This window comes from Phoca vitulina, unplaced genomic scaffold (assembly GCF_004348235.1).
Source record: "Phoca vitulina isolate PV1807 unplaced genomic scaffold, GSC_HSeal_1.0 scaffold13, whole genome shotgun sequence".
NCBI classification, from domain to species: domain Eukaryota; kingdom Metazoa; phylum Chordata; class Mammalia; order Carnivora; family Phocidae; genus Phoca; species Phoca vitulina.
Window position 1 is genome coordinate 39,576,926 of NW_022589716.1, and position 19,189 is coordinate 39,596,114.

General features: G+C 38.6%; 1 protein-coding gene across 24 annotated transcripts in view; it reads left to right on the top strand.

Annotated features, from left to right (window-relative positions):
• SETD5 (SET domain containing 5) overlaps positions 1–19,189 on the top strand; it is an 82,194-nt gene that overhangs the window by 43,574 nt on the left and 19,431 nt on the right. For 18 of the 24 annotated variants that reach the window (XM_032411857.1, XM_032411875.1, XM_032411862.1 and 15 more), the window contains 12 exons: positions 280–458; positions 1,399–1,437; positions 4,666–4,908; positions 5,511–5,659; positions 6,053–6,170; positions 6,925–7,034; positions 8,153–8,405; positions 8,765–8,848; positions 9,792–10,052; positions 10,716–11,036; positions 11,451–11,693; positions 17,153–17,282. In XM_032411857.1, coding sequence (XP_032267748.1) covers positions 280–458; positions 1,399–1,437; positions 4,666–4,908; positions 5,511–5,659; positions 6,053–6,170; positions 6,925–7,034; positions 8,153–8,405; positions 8,765–8,848; positions 9,792–10,052; positions 10,716–11,036; positions 11,451–11,693; positions 17,153–17,282 — 2,130 coding nt within the window. The remainder of the gene's footprint in view (positions 1–279; positions 459–1,398; positions 1,438–4,665; positions 4,909–5,510; positions 5,660–6,052; positions 6,171–6,924; positions 7,035–8,152; positions 8,406–8,764; positions 8,849–9,791; positions 10,053–10,715; positions 11,037–11,450; positions 11,694–17,152; positions 17,283–19,189) is intronic. The other 6 variants (XM_032411877.1, XM_032411879.1, XM_032411880.1 and 3 more) reach the window with 3 other exon arrangements.

Consider the following 19,189-nt stretch of genomic DNA (forward strand, 5'->3'; position numbering starts at 1 on the left):
TTTTTTTTTTTTTTTTTTTTTAAAGATTTTATTTATTTATTTATTAGAGAGCGAGCGAGAGAGAAACAGCATGAGAGGGGGGAGGGTCAGAGGGAGAAGCAGACTCCCCGCCGAGCCGGGAGCCCGATGCGGGACTCGATCCAGGGACTCCAGGATCATGACCTGAGCCGAAGGCAGTCGCTCAACCGACTGAGCCACCCAGGCGCCCTATAAGCATTTTTTAATGAACTTTTGACACTGTTTGTGCAGCGTGTGAACTATGAAATAACTTTTTTTCAGGTGGGGATAGCAGTGCAACAGAAAGCTGGGATGAGGAGCTTTCTCCTTCCACTGTGTTGTACACAGCAACACAGCACACACCTACAAGCATCACCTTAACTGTTAGAAGAACCAAACCCAAGAAGCGGAAGAAGAGTCCAGAAAAGGGTCGTGCAGCAGCAAAGACGAAGAAAATCAAGGTATGGAGGGTAAAGGTATCTTAAATAGAAATATGTCTGAAATAGCCCAAATTTTGGAACAAGAAGGCACCAAAATTCTTTTAAGAAGTTTGATCCAGACGTTTGAAGGGCCACTTTTGCTCTGCTTGCAAAAATCGGCTAATCTATGTTGTGAACACGTAGACCAACCTCTCTTCTGCCACTCCATACCATCACAACTGGCACAAAGTTTCTTCTACTCCAAACCCCGTCCCAGGTATGAAATCCCAGTCCCACCTGGCCAAGCCCGTATGTGCTGCAGCCTCCAGTCTAGGCTTCCACTGTCCTTCATTATCTCCCCACCTCCTCAATCCCAAGGCATAGTCAAATTCTTGTCCTGGTACATGCCCACCTCATGTCATTGGGTTGATTGTTTTTTCCTTGTTTCAAAAAAGTTAGGAAACATCTCTTGAATGATCTAGGCTTCCTCAGTATTGTGGTCACTTTCCTGTTTTCTCAACTAAAAAGTCTCCAGGAGAAACCTCTTCTGTTTTGTGTTCTTTCTTCCCCATCATGGCAACTTTGTTGCTCCTAGGTGACTTGTCTACCCCTTGTTAAGGGGATTGGTCTTTGTTTTCTTCTTAATTTCAAAACTGGTAAATCTGCAACCTTATGAAATGTTTTTATTTACTTTTTCTTCTAGTGTCAGGGGTGCATATAGGATTTAAGTGATGCATGCTCTTCCCTGTTAATTACCTAGATTCACCATGGAAAGTGTTAGAATTAGCCTCAAAGGTCACTGGCCTTGAGCTACCCCTATTCTTGGATAATAGCGTGGGGGATTCCATTGTATTTGTTACCTAGGGAAAAGGGGACAGACTAAAACACTAGTTCTTGCCTTAGTTTTAGTCTCAGATAGGTATAACTGTCATTCTTGGTACCAAGTTTTGTTTTGTTCTACTTGTTTTCCTCTTTGGGATAGGCATTTCGAGAGGGATCCCGGAAGTCCTTGCGGATGAAGGTAAGGGGTATTCTTCCCTGATGCTGTGTTTTACTTCACTGTGATCTTGCATTTTGGTCAGCTTCTTTCCTGACATTGATGGTCTGGGAATCTTGGACTCTGCTTTTTGTTAGTTTGTAATTGTTGCCATTCAGTTTTCATAGAGCCTTTCTCCAAAGTAGGTTTTCTTGGCCATTTTCTGAAATATTTTCCCTTTCTGTAATCAGCCTTCATTTACTGGTTTTTCATTAGCTGCTTTTCAGGGGGGGCGGGGGTAATGAAGGGGGGTAAGTGACATTTACCAAACAAAATGGGGCTGATGTGTTTTGTCCTTGTAATTGGCCTCAACCTCAGGACTGAGGTTTTTCTAGTGATACAGGATCTCTTGTGCACCCACCCTAGCACCATGTGGGCTTTAATCACCAGTTGGAAGGATAAATTTCATCAGTTAGGAAGGTAGTATTATCGGTAGGAATTACTCTTACTGGAATTACTTCGTTTTGAACTGTTTTTTTCCTGCAATGTCTGTTTGGTATAGAAAATTCAAATGATGCTAGTGTTTTTCTTTTCTTCAGTTATCACATGATAAGAGCTTATAAAGTGATACTGGATAGTGGTGGAGAATTGAGAAATTACATGCAATGGTTTAAAAGGACTTTTAGGTACTGGGTGATAAAGAACAGTTTGCCCAAAGGAGATTTGATTATACTGTCTGGTATCTTCCTTTACCTTTGTATATGTAGGAGGACAGCATAGCTCCCAATTCATTACTTATGGCTTCAAAACATTTGCTTAGAATTAAGGTCTAACTTAATTCTATAAGAATTCCTATCCCTAAATGTGTAAACGATAAGAAGCAGGATCTTTGCTGTTGACAGTTAGATGGCATAAACATTAAAATCTTATAGTAAGGAAAAGCTTTATTAAGGTTACTATACGTAAGTATATATGGAACACCAATATAATTGATGTTACCAAAGATCATAGGTGACACTTCATCTAAAATTTGAAGGTCTCACCTAGCATATACCTATAAAACACACTTGTACATATCTGTAAAAGCGATGAGAGAGGACTCAGAGCCCAAGAGCATCAGAGTCCTGGGATGTCTTGGAATACAGCCTAATTGTTACTCTTTTGCTAAATCTCTCTCCTATAAGAGGTTACATATTTGCCTTAGCTGCTCCCTCTATTTTTGTCTCATTTGCTTAGAGGGGACCTTAAATAGATTTATGGGGCAGACATAGCCCCAATCCCAGCTATTAAGCCCTTTTCTCTTGTATCAGCTAACTGTTGTAACTTGCCTCCAAATGTTCGAAACCTTTTGAAAGCTATTGACTGGCTGCCCCTGAAAACTATTTATAAACCTCTCTACGTGTAAATATTGCTTGCATTTTCAAGATGTTGACAGTTCCATAAGCATCTTAAAATTTAAATAATAAAAAAGTACTGTCAGTTTATTTTGATTCTTATATCAGAATCTGAGTTGGGTTACAAATTTGTACTCAGAATTAATTATTAGTAAGAGCATCACCAAAGATGTGGTTGAGAGCCATAACAATGGGAAGTATTTATCATTTAGATTTCTAATCCCAAAGTCAAAAGCTTGGCTACTGGAGACTACTCTTAGCCACTAGGTGCCAATAACACATAACACCCAGGTGTGGTAATCAAATGTTATTTTGTTACCAGATATTACCAAATGTCTCCTGGGGACAAAAATCACCTCTGCTTGAGAACCATGCTCTAAAATGCACTGAGTTAAGGTCTCGAGTACCCAGAAGAATGGAATAGCAGAGTAGTTAGTCAGAGTTGTATTAGTGAACAACAGCTAGTAATGTGACAGTGGCTTCCAGTATACATTAAGTGTAGTAAGTCATTGGTTTAGTGATCACTACTGAATGCTTAAACCTGGGAATACTGTTTGGGCACCCCTAATCCCCAGTCTGATAAGCACCCCTACAATCTCAGGTTTTGAACTTTTCTTTTGCTTAGCTGCTCCTGATAACCTCAAGCAGGTGATACTGTGTTCTCAGTGTGTTGGCCCCAGATGTTTCTTAGATCCTTTTGTTTATTGTTCATTCTTTTGGACTCCGGTGAGAAGGGTAGAAAACAAAGGCATTAATTTTTTCCTTTCATTTCCCTGTTCCTTGGGGAAAGGATGGTAGACAACAGTCAATCGCAGTGACACAAAAGTGAAAGAAAGCAGTTGTTAAAATAGACATAAATGTTTTCTTTGTCATTCATGGAAAGTATATTTAATTTTCTTATGCCTGTATTTGCAACTTGAGTATGGACATGGATTTGCAAGTAGCTTTGGTACTATGGTATCTTTTCCTTCTAGTCATCACTGGTATGACATCATCACTGTCGGTGTTGGTTTTGTTTTCTGATGACACTTTAAGTCTTTAACACCATGGAGGAGAACACGTGTCAGACTTAAACTGTGTGTCTGTATTCTCAAACATAAAAACTGTTTAGGATAACATTGTTGAGATATAATAATCTTTTCTCAATATTGTCACCATATAGGGCAGTGGTTTTCCTAAAAAGTATAGCAAAGTACCTCCCAGCATTTTCTACACTCCGTCTATGCACTCCCCTGCCCCCAGCTCACCTCTTCAGAGTGCAGCTGTTAAACTGTCAGAAATAGAGTGCTAGAAAGATACACTCCAAAATGATGACTTTGTCTCTGGGAAACGAGATTACAGGTTATTTATTTAGGTTGCATGTATTTTTAGAATGAACATGTATTAATTGTATAATGAAAATAACAAGTCACACAAAAAAATTCTCTTGGAGAGTAGTGAAATAATATCAACTTAGGCTGGTGCACAGGTACTCAATAAGTATTGAAATTTAAACTGTAATCTTTTGAGTTATCTCTCGTTTGTTTTTATCAAAATTTTCTTATGAACTTGATGTCATTCTTCTGATAAGAACAAAATTTATTTCTGTGATTTAAAAATGGTCATAAAATCACAGTGATGGGATAGGACTATGATCCAGATTAATTTCTCACTTTATTAATGAGGAAACTAAGCTTGTCTAAGAAGTTGTTCAAGGCCTCACATCTCATTGGTAATGAAACCATGATTAGAAGTCAGATCCCCTGACTCCCAGGCCATTACTCTTCTATGCCGCACCAGCTGCCAAGTGAAAATAAATTTTCTCTGGAAATTCAGCCTGTTTTCCCTCCCATTTTTATGCATGGATTCTCCTAACCTACCTGACCTTTGTTCTCTACAGAATTCTCCTTCTGAAGCACAGAATTTAGATGAGAATACAACTGAGGGATGGGAAAATCGGATAAGACTATGGACTGATCAGTATGAAGAAGCTTTCACTAATCAGTACAGTGCAGATGTACAGAACGCCCTTGAACAACATCTACATTCTAGCAAGGAATTTGTGGGCAAACCTGCTATTTTAGACACTATTAATAAGACTGAATTGGCCTGTAATAATACAGTTATTGGTTCCCAAATGCAGGTAAGGATCAAAGGGTAAAAGACTCCCTATAAGTAGTTGAGACTTATCTGAACCCAGGAAGAGGGCATATAATGGGATTATCATTTCTTTTAAATGTATGAGCTTCTTAGAATAACAAATTAGCCAGCTGCTGAGCATCTTTAACCAAAAGCAAGTTGTAGTGACTGGAAACTGTCTGGATACATATTTTTAAAGTATTAATTAAAAATAGATAAATTAGGATAGGAAATTTTATACAGCCTGAGTAGGAATTTTCAAGATTAATAGAAAGCTAAACTTGTTCTTTATCATTCTTGCATTAGACATAGAGCCACTAAAATCTTTTTTTTTGAGCCACTAAAATCTTAATCATATCTTTTCCTATGATATTTTATCTTTTGTGAGGGACCAGGTGACCGGTTCATTAAGTGGAGCTTGTCTCCTAGAAGCTCTGATCATTCAAAAATTCTGATTATTGAAAAAAGAAATTCTGATTTTTGAGCTAAATAGCATACAAATAAAACCTAAAAATATTGGTGCCTTTTCCTCAGTGAGGAAATACTTTAAGTGTCTGCCATCCTGCTGTGGCTGTTGTCTAATGTTAATCCTCTGGTTTTATGCAGCTACAGTTGGGAAGAGTCACTCGTGTTCAAAAGCACCGGAAGATCCTGAGGGCTGCGAGAGACTTGGCTCTGGACACTCTTATAATAGAGTATCGAGGGAAAGTCATGTTACGACAGCAATTTGAGGTCAATGGGCATTTCTTCAAAAAGTAAGAACATCATTCACTGAGCAGTGAGGGCTTAAGTGGGCCTGGCAGAGTGGTATGGCTGTATAAAAAACATCCTGGTTGATAGGATGCTCTTGGGGAAAAGATTAGAGCTCAGATAAGCTCACACCTGTCTGCTATTTGTAGAAAAGTGCAAATAAATCTGCAAATTGTTTAATGTATGAAGTGGTAATGACTCCTTTCCAAGCCAGGCATTCCTTGCTTTGTGCTTATTCTTTAATCAAAAGCAGACAAGCATGTGATGTTTTTCAAGTTTAGGCATTGCAAAGGACTGCTGCTTCTTCTGTCAGCATATGCTTCATATTTGTGGTGAAGTCATGGGGTGGCCCTTTTATTTGTGTTGAAAATTACAGGAATTTCAATTATATCCCTTAGACCATACCCCTTTGTGCTCTTCTACTCAAAATTCAATGGTGTAGAGATGTGTGTGGATGCACGTACTTTCGGTAATGATGCTCGGTTCATCAGAAGATCATGTACACCAAATGCAGAGGTAAGATTTCTGTAGCAACTTCTGTTTGAATGGAACCGCCAAAGGACAAGTCTACTGAAGAGGCAGTCTGAAAACTTCACCCAGATTAATTTAAGGTCTGTAGATAATAATTATAATCTTTTATCATAAGAGACCCAAAAAAACACAATGATGCTTTTATTCTGACTGGATGGGGACAAGGAATGAGTTTCCTTAGAGAAGGAAGAAATGGGAAAAAGCAAATTAAGCATTTGCTAAAGAGAAAGAGCTAGACTGGATAAGAAGTCATTGAGGTCATATTAAAGAAATTACCATATGCTAGAACATGTCATTAAGCCCAAACTAAGCTGTGTGGTTGCACTTTTTTAGGTTTTAGGTAATAGTATTGTAAGAGAGATTCTAGACATTTCTAGAATTCATTACTCAGTGCATAATCAGTGCAGCTACATCAAATATAGCAAGAAAATCCACAGAGCTTCTCTTGACAGACTAAGGAATTTTAATTCTGTGATGCAACTGAAAACAGCTTTAAGATGTAGAGCAGAGATCTTACCCTAATTTCTAACATCTCAAGGTTTCTCCATTTATTTCAAGAAGTATCGTAAATTTTTAGACAGTTACTATGTTAACAGTTTCTTGTGAAATGATGGAGTTACGTAAAAGACTACCATAACTTAAGTGGAAAGAAATTATTTTGGCAAAAGGTTTTTTTTATCTTATGGAGAGTTCCTGGGTCTTTATGGTATATCATCAACCATAAGCCATGTTCACACAGGTGCGACACATGATTGCAGATGGGATGATTCACCTGTGTATCTATGCGGTGTCTGCCATCACCAAAGATGCTGAGGTCACCATAGCATTTGACTATGAGTACAGTAACTGGTAAGACCTACAAAACCTTTCCTACATGAATGGCCTTGTCTTACATATTAAGCTCTTCTATTGGTCTGCTTTTGTTCCTTGTCATTTCCTTTTTTTTTTTTAAACCTAATCTTTTCTTAAGTAATGCATTTTTGTCTAGAAATTGTGTGGGGAAGGACAGACTTAGGGCAGTTTTTTCCTAGAGATACAGATACATAGTATGTCACGGCTCACCAGTCTCCTAACCAAAGGTGTTTTGTCTTTATATCTCTATATAGCAAGAACAGTAAAAAGGGTAGGTATGAGACACTCCTAGAAATTGCGTCTGTTATACACACAGCACTTGTTCCAGGGACCATACAGAATGAAAATTTCAAAATTCACCCCATCCAGGGGCGCCTGGGTGGCCCAGTCGTTAAGCATCTGCCTTCGGCTCAGGTCATGATCCTGGAGTCACTGGATTGAGTCCCGCATCAGGCTCCCTGCTCGGTAGGGAGTCTGCTTCTCCCTCTGACCCTCCCCCCTCTCATGTGCTCTCTCTCTCAAATAAATAAATAAAATCTTTAAAAAAATAAAAAAATAAAATTCACCCCATCCATTCAAACCATGTAATCTATCTGAGTGTGACAAGGCAGACAAAGCAGAGCTGGCAAGCATAGATAAATATGTGATGGATTTTGTAAAATGGATGCTTCTTCTCCCTCGGTCCTTTTAGGCCAAAAAGGTCATTTGGTAAATTGATGTTCAGCACAGGTAGGAGAAGAATAGGTATTAGGAATAAGTAGGGAATCAGTAGTTCAAAAGTGAGGATGTGGTAAAGGTAGATGCAAGGGAAGTATCGCCTTTTCAGCCCCTGTTATTGATCCACTGCCCACTAAATAGCATAAAGACATTAAGGGAGAACTGAACTTAGTGAAGGTTTCCTTTTTTCCACTGACCATATGTAGGGGAAGAGTTAGGGTTATATAGGAAAACACTGACTTCTTGAAAAGTATTCACAGGACTCTAATGTGTCTGTTTAACTTATTCAAAGATATACTAGAGGAAATTACTATACTGTTACTCCAAGAGAATGAATGGACAGTATGACTGATTTTGCAAGGCTACTGAGACAGGCACTTTCGGTTGTTTCTTTGGAGCAGTAATTATAAAGTGGACTGTGCGTGTCACAAGGGGAACCGGAATTGCCCTATACAGAAAAGGAATCCCAATGCTGCAGAACCACCACTCCCACCTCCTCCAAGCTTACCCACCATCGGAGCAGAGACAAGACGTAGAAAAGCACGACGGAAAGAGCTAGAGATGGAGCAGCAGAATGAGGCTCCAGAAGAGGATAACAATCAGCAACCAGAACAAGTTCCTGAGAAAGCAGCTGTGTCCAGTGACCATGAGGTAATCTTCCCCTGGTCAGAGAATGTTGCTATGGTATTGATTCTCTGCAAATAAAGAGGATCCGTGGTTGCCACATGTTGTTATATGTAGGGAGTCTATAATAACCTTTAATGCTCTTCATGTCAGGGTGGGCGTGACATTATTCATTGTCTTTCTCTTTTTTAATAACGTCAAGAACATCCTTTCAGCTGCTTTCCATGTTTCAGTTCAGAGAAGGGTGCTTATCATCTGCATTTGCTCACATGAATAACACTATAAAGCATTAGAAGTTGTTTCTAGAGAGTTTTAGCTACCAGAAAAAAAAGACCACTTTTTCTTAGAGCCTGAGAGTACAGCTGAATATCGCCTCTGTTTTAAAGGAAATAGACAATCCAGAAGAAAAAGCAGAAGAAGAGAAAGAAGAGGTTACAGATGACCAGGAGAACCCAGCTTATAGCAGAAGGGTGGGTACCTTCTAACATCCTTTGGTTCCTGCTACCTCTGGCTTGTGAACCCCTTCTCTTCTGAGTTTGTATCATCTCATTCTTTAACAAGATACTAAACCGTCACCTGCAGATGACAATTGGGGCTTTTTTTAATAAAGGAGATTTCATTATGATTTATTTTTATCACACACACAGAAGTTATCTAGTGACTATTATCTAATGATGGTCTTAAGAGGTTTCTTACTAACAATCTAGTTTCCAAAGAACTGCCTTGTTGGAACAAGATACATGTGTTGGGGCTCCTTTTTCTGGAATTGTATGAGTTTTGACATAAAAATAAAACTTTTGGTCACATGGATTCAGAAATCCTACTCTCTTGTTGAAGCCAGACATGTTTAGTTCTGGTCCTAGAAAGTGAAAGAAGATCTGCTTCGTTGCTTTTGAATTCTGAAAATCAAGAGAAAAATTGGTTTTGATGGCTATTTTTCTTTTATATTAAAAAGTTTCAAAGTAATTGACTATTTTGAAAAGTTTAGATTTGACCTTGCCTTTTTCTACAGCTCTTTCCAACATTTAAAAAGATGTTTTGGGGGCACCTGGATAGCTCAGTCGGTTAAGCTTCTGACTCTTGGTTTCGCTTAGGTCATGGCTCAGGGTCAAGAAATTGAGCCCCTCATTGGGCTCTGTGCTCAGTGAGAAGTCTGCTTGGGATTTTCTCTCTCTCCTGGCCCTACCCCACTTGAGCATGTGCTCTCTCGCTCACTCTCTAAAATAAATAAATCTTTTTTTAAAAAAGAAATGTTTTATTTTTAGTTTTTACTTCTGTTCTCTAAGATACATATGTGTCATTTTACTGGCAAATGTCTTTAAATGTCTATGAATTTCCATTAATAACGTTTCTGAAGAAATATCCCCACCTCCTGTTGAGGCTTCCTTCTATGCTAATGCTATTTATTTCTAGACCCGGGAAGATAGGAAGGTCGAAGCCATCATGCATGCTTTTGAAAACTTAGAGAAAAGAAAGAAGCGGCGGGATCATCAGCCCTTGGAACAAAACAGCTCTGACATAGAGATTACTACCACCACTTCAGAGGTCCCTGTGGGAGAAGAAGCAAAAACTGAAGCCCCTGAACCCGAAGTTAGCAACCCTGCTTCAAACATGGCCATCCCAAGCACCCCACAGAGTGTTGGAGTGAACACCCGGAGGTCTTCCCAAGCAGGGGTAAGAGATGGAAAGACTCCAGGCCTTAGACATCCTTGCTTTTGTTAATGTCAGTTATCTGTCTTTTGGAATAGTGAAAATCAGCATTTTCAGCTTCACCTCCTATTGCAGTAAATAAGGCCATTTTCATCAGCTGATTTGTGCGATTCAGGGAGACAGAATTTGAATGATGAGACACTTTTAGACTAGAATGTAACTTCATACTGTTTCTGCCAGATAATACTGTTTGTGGTGAGTTCATAAAAATCATTTCATATCTCTTTTGGCTCTTCTATATAGCATAATTAGGCACCTGACCTTTCATAGGATTCTCAGAATAAATTCATTTTTTCTTTCCCTACCCTGACCGTGAATTCTAAGCCTTAAGCAAAACCTCAGTACCTGGGAAAGAAACAAAGGAAAGAATTACCTCCCCTGCTAAGAACCCTAAAATTAGGTAGCTATTTTTAGCTGACTTTTGACCTATTTTATAAATACTTATTAGTAAAGAAATATGCATCTACCTACAGGCTCTTTGGCTGATTGTGTAAGTTTTTTAAGGATTACATTTGAGATTAGTGTTTCTAAATACTAAATATTCAGAATGCATAAAGTGAATAGAAGACTGGATAGAATGTTTGCTGATAAGAAATTTCTGGTAAGCATTTCACTCTGCTATTATAGGATGTTGCTGCAGAAAAACCAGTCCCCAAGCCACCTCCAGCAAAGCCTTCTAGGCCCCGACCGAAGAGTCGAATTTCTCGGTACCGGACCAGTTCAGCCCAAAGACTAAAGCGTCAGAAGCAGGCCATTGCACAACAGGCGGAGTTGTCACAAGCTGCCTTGGAAGAGGGAGGAAATAACAGCTCTGTAACTCCTACTGAAGCTGGAAATATAGACAGTGCAGGAGAAAACAGGCTATTAATGGGGTCTGACCCAACTGTAGTATCAGTTACTGGATCCCATGTCAACCGTGCTGCACCTAAATACCCCAAAACCAAAAAGGTAAGTCACAAATACATCTTCATAAGTCTAGTCTGGCAAGGGCTGTGTCTTAGTACGTTGAGAGGACCTGTAATCTCCAGAAAAAAAACAAATCACCTAAGTATTACTAGATTGAAAAGTTGTAGATAAAGAGCTTTGAGGCAGCAAGCTAAAACCATCCTGCTACCTCTCTTTTGTTCCCTTAACTTTTAGGCAGAACTTAAATTGCTGATAACTGGAATTATTCCTCCCTTAATGATCATGGAGAGGGTGAAGGAAGATATCCTTGCATTCTGAATGCCCAGTTCATACTCTCTGCAGCTGCTATATCTACCTCTGTCCTAGTTTCTAGCTGAGGTTTTTCTTTGTGAGCTACGCTGCTGCCTCTGGCTTTTACATCTGCAGCACCAACTAATGATCTCTTTTCTACCTTAGTATCTAGTTACAGAATGGTTGAATGACAAAGCAGAGAAGCAAGAATGCCCTGTTGAGTGCCCTTTACGTATCACCACGGATCCAACTGTACTGGCAACAACCCTGAACATGTTACCCGGTCTTATCCATTCCCCATTAATTTGCACCACCCCCAAACACTACATTCGCTTTGGCTCACCCTTTATCCCTGAGAGACGTCGAAGGCCCCTTCTGCCTGATGGCACCTTCAGCTCCTGTAAAAAGGTATGTCTGTGTTTATGTGGGTTTTTTTTTTAACCTAGGATGCCTATAATTGTGACATATCTAACATATTTTCTAGACAGCCACTCTTTGCCCATGTGAGTTTATAATGAGTTAGTTCTTCAGCCATGAATAGTGATGCATCAATAGTCAGTAGGACTAAAGTGGGATATATACTGCATTTTTGGTGCTCAATTTGTGAGGATTCACTGTTGTCTTTTCTGAGAGCCCTTGAAGTACTGAGTTGAGAGCACACAGCAGTTGATGACTGGGTAGGGAGGGATGTTTTGTGTGTGCTCTTGTGGTATTGGTTAAAATGTCCATTTGTGACTACTGTGTGAGATTGGGCCCCAGGTACTCTAGAGCAATATTGCATAAGTAAAAAATGATTGAATTGTGATTTGAATTAATTTAATTACATTATCATTTGAGTGAGAGTAGAGGAAAGGTCCTGTTATAATTGGCATATTTTCTGTTCCTTGATCAAATAACAAGTTGGACTGTTTATTCCCTAGTAAATACGGAACCTACTGTAAAATTCTCTCTCTCTCTCTCTCTCTTTTTTTCTCTCTCTATCCCCCTCTCCCCACTGTCTCTCTAGTTATATATTGTTTTTGGATCTAGTGGCAGTAGTGTTTGATGGTTGTTTTTGGAATGCTCTTTCTGAATTCCCAGAAGCCCTGCATATTTTCCGAAGGTGTCTCTTGGGAATAGATCACTTCCCTCAGACCTATAATGTCATTTGTGTGTTGCTAGAAGTTTAGGACACCCTTTCATTTGGTCTTCCTTTGAGGTAGAGTCTGTTCCCTGGAACACCCTTTTCTCTTATCCTCAGATCTGGATTCAGGCTGCCTTCCTCAGTGTCTGCCATTGCCCTCCTCCACTGGCATCACGTACATGAGGATGCTGCATGTAGATTATTTGATGTGATGAAGTCTCCAACTCCAGGCAGGTCTTCCCTGACTCCTCCAAACTTAAAGCTTTTCTCTTTCCCCAAAGAGCAGAAATTATTTCTTGGGGGTGGGGGGTATGAAAGATGAGATAAAGTGGTGTGGGATATGGAGGGGAGGAGGGCAACAGGGTTCTGTGCACAAAGGAAGGGCACTACCACTGAATGGGTAGCATACACTGAAGAAAGTCTTCCTAATTGCACATCTTACCTAAGTATTTGAGTCATTTAATGGTTTATTTGGGGGAAATTCCCAAGTAGAATAACCCCTAAGGAGAAATTTGACCATGAGATCTTTGCCAAAAGAGAGGCTTTGTAGATAACACAATCACATGAATAATTTCAGGTGTCAAGAATAAAAACAATGAGATCTTTCTTAAGAAAAAAATAAGATAGAGATTTGCCTAAGTGATAAAGGAGGGTTGGGTCTCTGGGGATAAATTTTTACACGAAGTCACTTATTTTGGATCTCAGAGATCATCTGAGAAGGAAAAAAAATTGTTTGCATTTGATGAGCATTATGATTAACCTTATTCTGTAACAATTGGAGAGTTGTGTTAACTCTGGTATGGCATGCAAAACTAATCTTCCTATTACATTTAGCTCAGTCCCTCATGAAGAATAACAGCTCAAAATCTTAACTACATTTTTTGAGTGCTATTGAACAATTAGAGAAGGTGCAGATAATGGTCTTTAGTTTGGAGGAGCAAGTCAGGTGATGACTTAATATATATATGAGAGAAGTTTTTCCTTTTGTTCTGTCTTTGGCTGGACATAATACTAGACTTCTAAGGATGTTAACTATTGAAGCATCTTATCAAGCCAGACTGTAGGATCTCCTATTTTGGTCCTTTGAGAAGGGTAGACAATTATTTAGTACAGATTAATAATGAAGTCTGAATTGTAAGCATTATGGACTAGCCTTTTGAAATGCCACCTTAATCATTCTGATGCTGGGTTATAATCTTTCTATTCCTGTCTTGATTTTCCAACTAGCAGAGTCCTGTAAAAACCAAAAACATGTAGGAATTTGATTTCAAATCTGATAGAAAATCCATTTCTTAGAACTCTTTTTACCTCATATGGTTTAGGACTTGTATCTATAGCTCATATTTGTATCTCCACTGGCAACAGATAAAAATCCCATTTAACTCATATCCATGTTTTAGTCTCCAAATGTGTCTGACCATCCTTACTTAGTCTTGTTTTCTGCGGGCTGTGCTCAGGCACTTTTATCTCTATATGTCATATTAGTCTTCGGGAAGAGTTCAGGATATGTATGCTGAGTTATCTAGCAGAATTATCTTACTTAAATTGGGTCTTTTAAAATTAAGTTTAGATCTGAATTAGTTTAAGTCAGAGCTTTAATCTTTGCTGTTAACATCCAGATTATATTACAAAATAAAAATTTCACTTGTTATAGCACAGAATTAATGGAATTGTGGGTCTTTTATCTAGAAATTGAACTCTGCTTTATCCTAGGTAGGGATTGAAAAGAGTTATTTTTAGATTGGTTAGAAAGAACACTTAGGTCCTAGTGTAGGACCTAAGAAGATCTGCATTATTCAACAAAATTGTAATAATTTTCTAAAAATTTCTCAGAGAAGAATATGTTAGATGAGAAAAACCACCCTCCATGGGATTAGTTAGAACAGTGTGTATTGCTTATAGGCATACTGTTTCTTACCTGATTAAAGGATGTAAAAGCCTCATAAATTAAAAACCATGTAAAATTGCATGTTGTATATTTGCATCCAGATTCTTAAGAGTGTTTGACAGGGGGCGCCTGGGTGGCTCAGTCGTTAAGCATCTGCCTTCGGCTCAGGTCATGATCCCAGGGTCCTGGGATCGAGCCCCGCATCGGGCTCCCTGCTCGGCGGAGAGCCTGCTTCTCCCTCTCCCACTCCCCCTGCTTGTGTTCCCCCTCTCGCTGTCTCTCTCTCCATCAAATAAATAAATAAAATCTTTAAAAAAAAAAAAAAAAAAAGAGTGTTTGACAGAACATTTTTGATGTCCCTGGAGTTTCTAAATTATAGTGAATCATAGTTCTTAAAAAGCACATTATTGGTATATCTTGTATTGGGTCTTCACTTATTTTAGAATGGGAACATTGATTTTATGAGTGGCCAGTAAGCCTTTCAGTAGTGTCCTTCCTTGTTCTCTCTAAATCCTCTCTAAACTTTAACTTTGTAGGTATAATAACGTGTGGGGTGGGGCGGGGGGGCTTGGTCTTCCAAATTTCTTAGAAAACCATCCTAACTGAAAATGAAACATTCGCTTTGCATTGGTATTTTATTGTGTATACAGGAGGGGGTTATATAATCTGTGTATCTCCATACTCAGTTGAACAGGTCCTCACTGAGTATGTGCGCTTAGTGATAAGCTACACGCTTCCTTCATATGCATTCTCACTTAGCCTTCATGACAACCCTATGAAGTTGGGTTATTGGCCTTGATTTATAGATTCAGAAACTTTGGCTCAGATGGATTGCCCAGAGTTAGGCAGCTAGTGAGAAGCACAGCCAAGTTTCAGTCCAGATCTTTAGACTCCAAAACTCAGATTACTTCCTTGTTTCTTCCCCATAGTAATGAGACTCGTCAAAACATTTCTCTCACCTCTCTCTGAGCTTCTAAAAAACTCTTACACAGAGTTTTGGAGAAGGAGGAAGTATCCTTTTGATCTAATAACTGTAGCCAGAACTGAGGTGCTGAAGGTATCTAAAATTAATTTGTTATTTGGAACTTGTTAGTTAATAGACAAATGGTCAAGTTCTTTTTTTATCAGCTCTAAAATATTACATAGACATACAGAAGGGCCAGGAGAAATGGGTTTGATCATATTTGCTGTGTTTGACCTTATAGCTAACCATAGCAGCATCTTATTCCTTAGAATGCCCCTGTCCTGGTTTTGTTTTCCCTTTTTGTAGTCATCAGATCCAGAATGTCAATTCTTTTATGGGTGCATCTACTTGACACTGGAAATTTAAGAAATTATCTTCTCTTGGAGGAAAGCACAGTGACCCCAAGTGAGTCCTGTCATCTGCTCTGAAAAGAAAAGCTTGTATTAAAGGTATCTGTAACAAAGGATTTTTCACTCATTTTGTCCTCTTGGGCCTAATTTTCCCCATCTGTACAATGAGTGCTTTGGACAAGGTGACTTCCAAGGTCTCTTCTAAGTTGTAAGGTGCTGTGGTTCTGACAGTTCATCTTGACATCAGTATTCTGTGTATAAGCGAGTTCATTCTTGGTCTTGTTTTGGCTTTTCAAAGACCTGGTCATATCATAAAATGTTGATATGATTCAACTGACTGTTGATATCTCTTTTTTATATGCTTATTCACTCTTATTGCCTCGTGTTTACGGTTTTATTTTTGCTTTCATTTGGTAGACCACAAAGCCATTTATTTACATGATCTAAATTTTTTCTTGGTGAAATTTTCCTCACATTATTTCCTAAGAAATGATTATTTCCTATGTTTATAAGAGGGTAAATCTATTTGCTCTCTTTGATGAAGAGAATATTTACTTACCTGTAATACTTGTTCTCTAAAGGTATAAAATTATAATCACCATTTGCTCTTCCTATTTGGGGGAGGGTCTGATTCAGAAATTGATGTTTATCAAAATTCGATCTGTCTTATGTCAGGGCAGGAGAGCCACAGAGTGGTGAGCAACCTACAACTGTGTATCTTAAGAGAACACAATTACAGGTAAGAAATTTTCTCTCTTCCCCAGGATGAATTATTATCCTAATCTTTGCAGGGTCACTTTCTGACCTAAATTTATATCTCATCATTGTAGATTCTAGTATTCATTACAAAAAATGTGACTGATTAGAGAGCTCTTTTGTACTTTTTCCCTTTTGATTTCTGCAGAAGTTCATTTATTCTGGTGATTTGCATTATTCTTGCCTAATACAACCAAAGTACTTAGTAGGGAGAAAAAACTCACAGGTTATTCCATCTGAGAGTAGACCTTTTGGAAGTATTTTGTACCTGTACTGAAGAGCTAGCTGTTTATTCTCATCCAAAGTCTTCCTGTGAATCTTTTCTATTATCTCTTCATATGTCCCCAGCACAGGGCAGACAACTCTTAAGAGATCTTTTATCTTCCTTTTAGGCACTTATTTTATGTACTAGTTTTATCCTATATGATCAAAGTCTCTCTATCAAATGAAAGCTAAGATTTCTTAATCTCTTCCCATTTACCCCATTCTGAGCAATATGAAAAGTTGAATAGTAATCATTTTTTACTGGTTTTGGTTTTTTGATGGGATCTTGTTATTGTATAATGCAGATTTTCTCAGTTTTGCCCCAGAGAAGGAATTGATGGGGCAATATTCTAATATGCTGAAACGCAAGGCAAAAAATACTTGACTGTGGAACTCAGTGAGTGTGTTGGAGTGCATCTCTCACCAGTTGATATGTAATGGTCTGGTTAATGTATTTAAAATAGCTTTACCAATTAGTTTTAAATGATTATTGACAATTCCCTGGTTCTTTTCCCATTGTAGCGCTGGATAAAGCAAGCCTTGGAAGAAGGGATGACTCAAACATCATCTGTACCCCAAGAGACTAGAACTCAGCACCTATACCAAAGTAATGAGAATAGTAACTCTTCTAGTATCTGCAAAGACAATGCAGGTACGTATCTCAAACCTTCCTGAATACATAAGCAATGATTATTTCAGGTCCACATAAAAAAATTCAATGTTTGAGTATTTGAACAGTCTGATACAAAAAAAAAAAAAAGAACATTGTTATCTAAATAGTTACTTTACATCTGTCTTTACAGAGGAAGAGAGATCTCAAGTCAGGGAACAGTTTTCCCACGCCGACAAAGAAGGAACTAGACAGTGTACAGATAACAGCAGAAAAGGTTATAAAAAGGTTAGATACATTTAAAGTAGTAAGTTTAGGAAATCTATATCCATGTTTATAAGAGGAGAAATAAGCAAGAAAGATGTGGGGCATTGTTGAGGAAACAATAAAGATTACACATGATTGAGCTGGGTGGGGCTTGGTTGAAGGGGCAGGGGGTGAATGAAGTAAATGAGAAATCCTTAAGATGTTATTGTTTTCAAAAGGGCTTGCACAATTAGTGTAAAATTTTTTAGGAGACATGGCTTTGAATCCAATATAAAGTTCTTGTGAGTTTTTAAATTAGAAGGTCCTAAAAAATCATCTGGTCCATTGGTTTTCACAGTAATTCTTACAGGGTAATTTTAATTGAATTGCAGTTGAGAGCACTGGTGCATGAACTTGTGATGCTAACTTAGTGGGCACCAGTCTTTTTACCAAAGTTTCTCCTGCCAGTTTCAGCTTAATTGAAAAGTTGTCTGTGACTTCCATAAGTTTATCTCTAAATCAATTCTGTGAATATTATGTAACAAAAAAATAAAATAAATTAGATGCTAAAGGTCATGTAAGATTACAGCTAACATGATGTAATATATGTGGAAAAAAGTAAGCTACTAAAAAAATTTTTTTTCAAATTTAGTTAATTCTTCTATCTCTAATTTGGATTATACCTTAGAAATTCTCACATGTGTAACCCCAGGATAATAAAATCCGAGTGTAGAACATCTGGAAGATAAATGATACTATTTATCTTCTCGTTTTACCCTTATTCTTAAAGTATTTTACTCTTCTTCTACATCAAAGATTAGGAAGATTTAATCAAACTAGATAAATATAAAGAAATGCTGATACCAGATTTCCATCAATATTATCAGTTTATTGGAAGCTTTTACAGTATAGTGACAGTATAACTTAAATGAAATCTTCTGTCTAGTATACATACATATGCACATTTGCATTTGTGTTTCTGTATTTGAGGTTGGGAAAGGGATGTTGTATAGCAGTTCATGTCCTAACCAGCAGAGACTCATAGGCAAAGTGTCTTTGTTACTACATGCCCCAGTTGGAATGGAATTAGGACCATTAGTCACCAATTACTGAATTTTTGCTCTCATCTCTAACAGTGAGAAACATTCAAAGGACACACCTTGCCATTAAGGATCAACATAACCAGAAGGAAAATATTTAACTAAACCAAGCAGTAGTCAAATGAACGACTTGGTATATTGTTGCAAGTTAGTGTAAATCCTGAGGGATTATTTTTATTTGCTAGTTATATTTTTTCAAAAAGACCAAGGAGATGTTGGGGCGCCTGGGTGGCTCAGTCGTTAAGCGTCTGCCTTCGGCTCAGGTCGTGATCCCAGAGTCCTGGGATCGAGCCCCGCATCGGGCTCCCTGCTCGGCGGGAAGCCTGCTTCTCCCTCTCCCACTCCCCCTGCTTGTGTTCCCCTCTCTCACTGTGTCTCTCTCTGTCAAATAAATAAATAAAATCTTTAAAAAAAAAAAAAAAGGAAGTGGGGGTGCCTAGGTGGCTCAGTTCGGTTAAGCACCCAACTCTTGATTTTGGCTCAGGTCATTATCTCAGGGTTGTGGGACCAAGCCCCACGTCAGGCTCTGTGCTGGACGTGGAGCCTGCTTAAGATTCTCCTCCCCCCCCCCCCCCCCCCCCCCCCCCCCCCCCCCCCCCTCTC